Source organism: Neopsephotus bourkii, unplaced genomic scaffold, assembly GCF_033783945.1.
Source record: "Neopsephotus bourkii isolate Nb327-2 ecotype Australia unplaced genomic scaffold, CSIRO-AGI_Nbou_v1 NB_1508, whole genome shotgun sequence".
Taxonomy (NCBI): domain Eukaryota; kingdom Metazoa; phylum Chordata; class Aves; order Psittaciformes; family Psittacidae; genus Neopsephotus; species Neopsephotus bourkii.
This window is the reverse complement of record NW_026901984.1, coordinates 366,067-376,755: the sequence shown is the minus strand read 5'-3', so window position 1 is coordinate 376,755 and position 10,689 is coordinate 366,067. Positions and strand designations below refer to the sequence as shown.

The 10,689-nt window shown below is 39.1% G+C and overlaps 1 protein-coding gene across 2 annotated transcripts in view; it reads right to left on the bottom strand.

Annotated features, from left to right (window-relative positions):
- Positions 1–374: 374 nt before the first annotated feature.
- Positions 375–10,689, bottom strand: part of GALNT1 (polypeptide N-acetylgalactosaminyltransferase 1) — an 84,726-nt gene continuing 74,411 nt past the window's right edge. For both annotated transcript variants that reach the window (XM_061369582.1, XM_061369583.1), the window contains 4 exons: positions 5,068–5,207; positions 3,865–3,963; positions 3,270–3,404; positions 375–2,035 (listed from right to left, as the gene is read on the bottom strand). In XM_061369582.1, coding sequence (XP_061225566.1) covers positions 1,889–2,035; positions 3,270–3,404; positions 3,865–3,963; positions 5,068–5,207 — 521 coding nt within the window. In that variant the 3' untranslated portion in view covers positions 375–1,888. The remainder of the gene's footprint in view (positions 2,036–3,269; positions 3,405–3,864; positions 3,964–5,067; positions 5,208–10,689) is intronic.

Here is a 10,689-nt window from a genome sequence, read left to right as displayed (position 1 = left end):
ACCCAAGGAATAAGTCTTCTCATATAAACCAGTAAGCCCTTTTTTTTTTTTAAGTCCTCTTGCTACACTTCAATACCTTTCTGGTAAATACACCATGCCATTATTTTCATAAATCCACTTCGGCCTCGTAAGACTTGCAGGGCTATCCAAAAACCAGGGGCAATGAGACAGGTAGATATTTAGATGTTTTATCTGACATTAATCCCACATCATCTCATTATGTTGCTAAAGCACCAACTTGCTAGCATTTCCTCTGCTTTGCATACAAAACCTCTTGCATACCGCTGCAGAAATAATTCAGGTAACACTGACTAAAGCAACTTGGAATAGAAAATCTAAAATGGTCATAACAGCCAAATATAATTCCACACAAATTTTGCATGAGTCTAGGTTTAATTTGCTTTACAGGACAGTTGGCCAAACAACGACATTTATCATAAAAATATCCTCTTCATTAAGCAAATCTCATTTTTCTTTCCAAAAGAAAACTCAATGTATACTCTGAGCATTCAGTGGCTCATTTTCAAGATCAGCCCACACAGATTTTTCTTAACAAAACAAAACAATTCAGTTTAAAAATGCAGACCAATGTAATGACATAGTCATATTGCTTTTGGCTATGTTAACTTTAAAAACCATGCCAATTTAGCTATTTTTCTTTAGGTTTTATTAGAAAAAAGTAGCAGATCAACATTACAGGTCAGAGTCTAATCTAAATATGCACTTGACAATGAAGCACATCTGAAAATGAAGTGAAAAAGGGTCCCAGAAAACCTTCAGTTTGCCAATCCCCTGCTACGCAATTCACATATCTTTTCTTCTGCCTTTCTGTTGACTGAAATCAAACAAGGAACAAAAGGTTTATTGCTATGAAAATAAAACCGTGGTACAGTAGTGTAAGTCTTGGGCGCTAAGTGTGTTCCATCAAGATAACTTAATAATTTCAAAGTGTACTTAAATCTTTTGTTTGGCCATGAAGTCCGTAAGCTGACTGACCCAAGTATAAACTGAAACGGCAGGTTTAGACAAAAAAAAAAAAAGTTAGACAGCATGTTAAACCTCCAGTTTTCAAACAGTAATAAAAAGATACAATTCCAACAATCAAGAAATTAAAATAAAAAAGAAGAAAAATGTTGATCTGACATTCGAGAGCTAAGTTTACTCTTATGCTCATCTTTGTTTGCGCCCAAAAGAATCTTAGACTAGCCAGAAAGAAAAAAATAATTGTATTTATGGACTATCACACAATTGAAAAAGAGAAACAATTGCCTTTTGACATCGTTATTTTCCCCCACTGAGGTATAAAATCTACATATAAATTTGATACTTCACTATAACAAATTGTACTTTTCATAGTTCTGATTTAGTTTCCATTAAACCCTGTTTACTTTTTGTTTTTAAACCACAGAATTCTTAATTCATGTTACTGAATCCGGTTTCCAGCTGTCTTTCATTTTTTTGTGTATCTATATTTAGTAAGTCTGGTTACCACTGCTAACCAGGAAAAAATATTCTTGGAACTTTCTTCATTACAACAGCACTTTCATCAGAGGTTACTGATGTGCAAGCAAACTACAATGATATGCAGCTCTTCAGAGAAATTATTTCATTGATTATGCTTCCACTGTCCAAACATTCTCTAAATTATCTTCCGGAAGGAACTCTTTCAATCTTGTAAACATCAGTGGGTGCAGTTTCACTAGAATGTGTGAAGTTTCACATCCTTATACAGGAAGGCTGGTTCACAGCTACTTAAGAAGCTGCAGGAGTTCTAACAGCTGACAAACTGTGGATTCTGCCGCGCAGAAGTTTCTTCAGTTGCTACTTAACTGTAGTCAAAGTATCAGCCGAGGTAGCCCAGTCAATCTTTGCTTTTCTTTAGAACCTCTCAGAATATTTCTGGAAGGGTGACATTGCGAAGCAGCCACTGCTGGGAGCGGCTGCCGTTGCAGTCTCTGATGCTGGGTACCTGGCTGTCTTCTTCGGTGGCTTTGTCCAGGCACTGGTTACTGTTCACATGCAACAGGGTTAATTTCTTGGAGACAAAATAAAAATAAATTAGTTTTACAAAAAACTCCAGGCATTAACTAACCAACTAGTGGCCATTAGAATTCTTCTATAGGTAAGTAGGAACTAGATGAGACCCCATGGTCACTGACTCCAGATCCAAACCTCCAAGAACACTTAAATATGCTATTTGAAGTTGTAGATAATGAAAGCACTATGAAAAACAGAAAAGTCTGAACTTGTAAATGATGTTATTTATCAAGCAATATCCACCATTCTTTAAATAGAATTATTCTGGTAAGAGACACAATATCAATTATTAGTTATAATAGTAGTTTTGATCAGATTAGGATGAACACATTGAATACGTATTAAAAAGTATGTTTTTTTTTCTCAGTTAGGGACACAAAACTGACCGCACACTATGTTACTGTAGTACTATGGGTTTGTTTGGGTTTTTTTTTAAATATTTTCTTTTTTATACAACAAAAAAGAACATGTCGAAATTCACATACATATAAATCTTTTCTAATACCTACTAATCTTACTTACACAATCATGTTTCGCAACTGCCTTTTGCAACAACCAATTCTCAAGCCTGAGAACTACTTTTTCCTAACTGTCAGAGTTCTTGACTGCACTACTCAATAACAAAATCGAGTTTTAGGGCTTGCAAATCAAATTAATGATGAATAGATCAACAGTCAATGACTTCTGGATCTGGCAGTTCAACACAAGGCCTTCAAAGTAAATTTGAACATTACATACAAGAAAGAGAATGATTAAAATAAAGCTGCTTTAAGCATCTCTACCTTAAACACATCAATTTGGAATGTAAGATTTTTCGTTATAATTTTGGGATGCTGACTTTCTTAATTAGAACAGTTATTTCCTTTTAACCTTGTGTAAGATAAGGAACCACGTGCTGAATTTGTCACAAGATTGTCAGTACCACCTTTTACTGGTCCAGTAGATACCTGGAACATTTTTCCAGTGTTGATCTCAACACTACAATAGCATACTATCTCTCTCCAGCTAGAAAACATCCTTCTAAAAGCTCCCCAAACACCAGCCAATTAAATCAATATAGCTGCGCACAGAGTGACTACGTGATAAAACAGTAGCAGAAGGAACACAATCCTGACGCCACTTCCTGTTTTGACTGTCAAACAGTGGTCTCATGCTGGAATATGCTGCTTTGTAGCCTCATGTAAAAACTCAGGTTGTCTCATTCTAATATCACAAGTCATTAGAAGACTTACCACTGGATCATATTCCCAAAGCTGATTTCCTTTTAGATGGTGGCACTTGAGCATCGTTACTGGGCCATTAAGTTTGGACACATCTAAACACAAATCATCCGTTCGAATTTCTTTATTGGCAGTATATGAGAAAACCTAGACAGAAAAAGAATGAGAGGAACTGAAAAAAAGGAACAGGAGGACAGTGTAGATAATCTCTGTATATTGAAAACAATTCAAGAATTCTTAACAAAAGTGCAACAACAAAAAAAAAAAAGAAAGAAAAAAAAGGATGTAAAATAAATTCCGGAACTGACACCCAGAAAACTGTGTATTAAAAACAGTAGTTTCGGTACAGGCATTTTTTTTTAAAGTAATGATAACCAGTCAGGAGGTCTAACTAGAAGACAGTTCCAGAGAACCTATGGGAGATGAAGTCTAGCTTATAGCAGTCATCTCCTCCTCTCATTCCCTTTTTGATGTGAAAGCTTCATAAACTTTACAATTTAAGCATGTTTTAAAGATAACTACTGAAAGAACCAAGTAACTGTCCCAATGAGAAATACTGTTCCAAATAATTCAATATATTAAGATAATTAAACAATACAATTATCACCTGATTGCCACCCATTCCATGGCAGTTAAAGATTCCAACTTTCTCATTTTCTTTTCTTGCCATGTTATCCAGACATTGATTTGTCTCTACATTTCTTATCTGGAAGTGAAAAGAGCACATCACCAAAGGTAGTCATTTTTAGAAAAGAACTAGGTCTGTAACAAACTGTCTCTCTCTGCTATACACCAGAGATTATGCGAATGAAATATCAAATACAGGAACCATACTACAATGATAGACCATTGTCCAAAACTCCCAAGCAAATTTTCAAGCTCCTGGGGTACAGAATTATGTTTGTTTCTTTGCTTTCCTCTGGGGATCTTTCCATGTTAGGGACTCTTTTTGCTCAAAGACTCAGCTACAACAGAATGGACACAATTAAGTCTCCAGTCAAAAACCTTCAGAAGTTTTAAAGCACTCTCCTAGGCATGGCGAGTTTAATTCCCTTTGAAAGTAAGGGTGACCGGGTTCAATTTCCTCACTTCTTGAGTTAGAGCCTTAATCCTTGCATTACTATATAGTAGGCAGCATGAATATCAAGTCTCCTGATAGTCATGCAGCAACACAAAAGCCTGGTCCCATTTTGTTAAAAGCATTTATTTTAAAAACAAACATACAAAATCACTTTACAACAGCCTCAACATTTTGCTCAATATAACTTGTAGGGGAGAGTAGCTGTCCTAAATAAGTAGGCACCATCATCTGTACTACCTCTACAATTGCTTAAAAAAACTTTAAAGAAACAGAAATGCCCTGCAAGGCTTAGGGATGACAGGAATTTGCTGGTCACTGATGAGAGTTTTGGGGGTAAAGCTCAGAGCAGTTTTTAGGCAAAGCCCTGGCTTGATCTAGGCTAATTTTTTTAGCAAAAACTCTGCACATACTCTACACAAAGAATGTTATACAGAATGTTATCCATAATGACACATTTCTGAAGGAATATTTCTGAAGCCCTTTTATGTGACACTAACTACTACGATAAAAAAGCAAAAACAATCAAATTACAGAACTGTATACCAAAGTTCAGTTTTCTGCCCCACTGAAAAGCCAGATGTGTCATTTTGCAGATCACAGGAGCACAGGTGCAAGATACGTGAACTTTGCTGGAGATAAATTGTTTGCACAGCTCAGTTCAGAATACAAACAACTTCCTGTGCATTGTCCTTTACACAGGGTAGATAAATACACAGAATAAAATCTTACCTCTCCCAGAGAAAAGTAATGACGTGGAATTTGGGAATCAGGATAAACATTCTCCAGGTACCAGGAGAAAGGCTTGCACTGGAGCTTGCGTCTCAGTCCAAGTCGTGATGATATGTCTCCATAGTCAACTTTAGTAACTCCTGTAGAAACAAAGAAAGTTTTATTCTTCAGTGGCTACTAACAATTGTTCTATAATTCCACTTAATACAAAAATCATCAGTATAATTCATTGCTTCCATGAAACACTTTCTTAGACAGTCATCCAAACACAAAGGAATGATCTCTTTATTTAGTTTCCATGCAGCATTATGCTGTTTATATTCTCAGAGAGTATATGTCACTCACTACCTGTGACTTCTCTTTCCAGATAATTATTAAAAAAATGGAATCACTACATCTGTGCTCACATAACTATTTCTTACCTGTGGTTTCTGGAACAATTTGAATGCAGTTGCTTACTAAGCTATCAAAAGGGAAAGGCTGAAACTGCTATAGTCATTAATGCCATTATATCCCCTGTGGTAAATAGAGTGCATATCTCTGCAGCATAACATAGCAGAATCCCTCTGTGGAGCAAGGACAATTCCATTCTAATTTAATTCTGTAAGCCAGGTACCACCTGCTGGACCCTTCATCATCCATCTTGTTGGTTGATACTCAAGGATCACCTGCTATGGTACTCAAGGATCACCTGCTACAAGCTCAGGAGTGTTGCATCCCAACTAGAAGAAAGTGCAGCAGGAGGGCCAGGAGACCTCCTTGGATGGAGAAGGAGCTGCTGAGGAAAATTCAAGGGGAAAAAAAGAGGCTTATAAAAGGTGGAAGCTAGGAGAGGCGGCCTGGGGAGAATACAGGGATGTTGTCCGGGAAGCTGGGGACCAGGTTAGGAAAGCTAAGGCCCAGTTAGAATTAAACTTGGCTAGGGATATTAAGGATAACAGGAAGGGATTCCATAGGTACACTGCAAATAAAAGACAGATAGGGAAAACACAGGCCCCCTCAGGAAGCTATCGGGAGAAATGGCTACCCTGGATTTGGTGAAGGCTGAGGTTCTTAATGACTTCTTTGCCTCGGTCTTCACGGGCAAAGGCTCTGACCGCATCACCCAAGTCTTGGAAGGCAGACGCAGGGACTGTGAGAATGAAGACCTTAGGCCCACGGTAGGAGAGGAACTGGTTCGAGAACATCTTAAGAACATGAATGTGCACAAGTCCATGGGACCCGATGAAATCCATCCGTGGGTCCTGAAGGAGCTGGCAAATGAAGTTGCTAAGCCACTGGCCATCATATTTGAGAAATCATGGCAATCAGGTGAAGTTCCCGACGACTGGAAAAGGGAAATATAACCCCCATTTTCAAGAAGGGGAAAATTTATGACCCAGGGAATTACAGACCAGTCAGTCTCACTTCTGTGCCTGGCAAAATCTGGGGGCAGATTCTCCTGGAAGGCATGCTAAGGCACATGAAAAACAACAAGGTGCTTGGTGACAGCCAGCATGGCTCCACTAAGGGGAAATCCTGCCTGACCAATTTGGTGGTGTTCTATGATGGGGCTACAGAACTGATGGACAGCAGTAGAGCAGCTGATGTCATCTACCTGAACTTGTGTAAAGCGTTCAACACTGTCCCACACGACATCCTTGTCTCTAAATTGAAGAGACATCAATTTGATGAATGGACCGCTCGGTGGATAAAGAACTGGCTGGATGGCTGCACACAAAGAGTTGTGGTCAATGGCTCAGTATCCAGCTGGAGACCAGTAACGAGTGGTGTCCCTCAGGGATCGGTGTTGGGACTGATCTTGTTCAACATCTTCGTCGCTGACATGGACAGTGGGATTGAGTGCGCCCTCAGCAAGTTTGCCGATAACACCAAGCTGTGTGGTTCAGTTGATACGCTGGAGGGAAGGAATGCCATCCAGAGGGACCTTGACATGCTTGTGTGGTGGGCTGATGCCAACCTCATGAAGTTTAACCATGCCAACTGCAAGTTCCTACACCTGGGTCGGAGCAATCCCAGGCACAGCTAGAGGTTGGGCAGAGAAGAGATTCAGAGTAGCCCTGCGGAGAAGGACTTGGGGGTGTTGGTCGATGAGAAAATGAACATGAGCCAGCATCAGTGTGTGCTTGCAGCCCAGAAAGCCAACTGTATCCTGGGCTGCATCAAAAGGAGCGTGATCAGCAGGTCCAAGGAAGTGATCCGGCCCCTTTATTCTGCTCTCGTGAGACCTCACTTGGAGTACTGTGTGCAGTTCTGGTGTCCTCAACATAAAAAGGACATGGAACTACTGGAACAAGTCCAGAGGAGGGCCACGAGGATGATCAGGGGACTGGAGCACCTCCCATACGAAGACAGGCTGAAAAAGGTGGGGCTGTTCAGCCTGGAGAAGAGAAGGCTGCGTGGAGACCTCATAGCAGCCTTCCAGTATCTGAAGGGGGCCTATAGGGATGCTGGGATGGACTCTTCAGTAGGGACTGTAGTGATAGGACGAGGGATAACAGGCTCAAACTTAAACAGGGGAAGTTTGGGTTGGATATAAGGAAGAAATTCTTTCCTGTCAGAGTGGTGAGGCACTGGAATGTGTTGCCCAGGGAAGTTGTGAATGCTCCATTCCTGGTGGTGTTTATGGCCAGGATGGACACAGCCTCGGGCGACATGGTTTAGTGTGAGGTGTCCGTGGCATGGCAGGGGGTTGGAACTGGATGATCTTAAGGTCCTTTCCAACCCTAACCATTCTGGGATTCTATGATTCTATCTAACTGCACAAGAAACAGTCAGAAAGCAGCCTTCATACAGGGAACTAAGCCTTTTATAATTCAGTACTTGTTCAATATAACTGCAGCATTTGCAAGAAGTATGTTCACCATTAGGACTGTTATCTTTTTTTTGGTGGTATTTTGCTTGCCTTTTTTCTGCTTTACTCTTCATTTATCAAAGCGCTCATTCTTCCTGTACCTTCCCACTCCTTGACTGTTATTTTAATTCCTTCTGAAAATTATTTTGTGCAAGTTCCATCTGCATATGGGTTGAGGAGGGTGTTCACGATCAGCAGACACTTTCGCCCACCAGAAGTAAGCAATATGTCATTAATATTCTAATAACATTAATTAATTAAGGGTAAGAATTTCTAGTTTTCAGGCATCATGTTCTTTTTTTAATCTTCCACACTAAACTCCATCTACACAGGCCAGAAGCAATACACTACCAGGAAACCCAAACAAAGGAAAAAGAACAAAACCAAGCCCTAGCAATTTAAACTCCCCTCACAGACCACAAATATGGCTCAGCTGTCTACAACGCTACAGACCTCCAGCTGCATGCATTTTTCAGGAATCCTCCCACTTAGAGGACTGTGAATTACCTCTCCATTTTTTTGAGCTTTTGAAACTGAGTTTGAGTAAATTCTAAGTTGGCACACTGTTATTAAATCGACCTGCCAGCAGATGGTGTGTTTCTACTCAATTAGGAGAGATAGTGGCATAATTTCCAGTAAATGTTTGTAAATATCAATAAAAACATTAGTATTTTCAATATTCCAGAGGGAAAAAAAAAAAAGGTTAGCCAGGCTTTCAATTAAAAAAAAAAACCCAACATCAACAACCAAAACAAACCAAAACAAAAAAAAAAACCAAACAAAACCCAAGAGAAACAATCCCCAAACACTCCAAACCCTAAAGACTTTTTATCAAAGATGCCAGATTAAAGTAAAGGAAAGCTTGTTTTTTTTATATGAAATTTTGAATAGTGTGAATGAAATATCTCTCGGAACAGAATCCCAGAAAGTTTCAGGCTGTGCTTTTCAGTCACAAAATAATTCCCAAAACCAAAACCACAAGACAAACTACCCTGCAGAACACTGCCCTATCTTCACAAAAGCAAGTATTTGCTCTATACCAAAAGGAGCACTCTCTCAAAAAGTAATGAAGTAAGAAGAGAAAGGCTGTACCAATGAACCACACCTAGTTTTCCAGTGATCAAAGAGCAGCTGATGGATGAAACAGTTATGCTATCCTCACAACAGCCTTAAGATATTCAGAACTCATTCATCAGTTTGCTACTGACCTTAAGAAAACAACACTGTGAAGGCTTTGTCACATCACTGAATAGCAGTAAGAATTAAAGTCATACTCAAACAATTAAATACAAAGTGATACTTGACAGCATACAAATATTTTGTTTCTTAAAATAAATGTCACTGCCTAGAAAGAAAAGTGCCAGCTGCTTTTCCCTCCATTACAATTGTGTATTATATTCCATTTAATCATTTTTAGACTAAAAGACATTAAAAAAAAACAACCCAAACTTCTCTCTGAAGTTAGATCTGCACCAAACCATATAGTGCACATAGACTACAGTTAGCATGAAGTTAGCAGATGGACTGAGTAGCAAAACTGGTAGAGTTGCTGTAGGGTTCTCCTCTAACAAGGCTGAATCACTCTATTTCCTAAGTTTCTATGCATACTACCTGACGTGTATTACTCAAAACTAGACTGAGTGTTCCTATACATCTGTGCTATACAGTTACATATGGGTAACAGTTCTTCTGGGGGACAAAAGCCTCAACCCAAACACAACCAACTCGAAGCAAACTAGGAAAACTGCAAAGTATAAAGCGTATAAAAAACAAGCACATGACTAAATCATGATTCCATCCACAAACCATTAAAATTCATATACACAGTAATATATACCTTCCAGTGCTTTAGTACACTTTTAAAGGCTGAGAAAAACAAACCAACCAACCAAAATACCTAAAACAAACAAGCAAAAAATCCCCAACAAACCACAAAACAAGAATAAGGTCAAATCTTCTTCCCAAGAGACAATTATGCCATCCTCAAAATCTCAAAAGGGCTTGAGATTTTTTTGCCAAGTTCAATATGTGGCAATATAGTTATGCTAAACTGCTTTGGGAAAAAAAAAAAACAAAAAAACCAACATTGTTTTCATCATGATTATAAATTGCTTAATCATGTTCAACAACACAGTAGGAAAACTGTTTCACCTAAAGCTAGTCTGTAAAAATCATAGAACCCGTTTTTATTTAGTATTATGAAACTCAATAAGCAATAATAATCTTAAATCAATTTGAATGCCTACATTATTTACATTCCCAATTAATGCTAATATGGAATACAAGCTGAAAACAGAGCACATGGAATCATTCAGTATGTATTTTGAACATAGGCTTAGCTACACTGCAAGATGTGGTCTCAATCCCTTCTCTGTCCTCCCTATCAACCATAAAGAAAGACGCTATCCATTTCCAGTCTGTACACACTGAGCTTTGACTTACCATGCCTGGCTAGAGACAAGTGCATTCAGCATTAGAAGCTAGGTATACTGATGCAGTTTTTAGGATAACACGTTTACATCTCTGTCTCAGGTAATTCTGCAGTGCTGTTTTCTCAGGCTGTCTACCTGTCCACTTAGCCTCAGTGCTATAGGAAGACAACCTCTGGGCAAACTTTCTGGTCAACAAAATTAATTTCCCTACAGGTTAGAAAGGCCCTACCCAGTCTCACCAGCTGGGATGTGAGAGGCTGCTGAATGACAAAGATGCACGCTGAACGAGGAGCAGTCGGTTAGGGTAAGCCGCGGGGAAGCCACACAGCCTGAAAG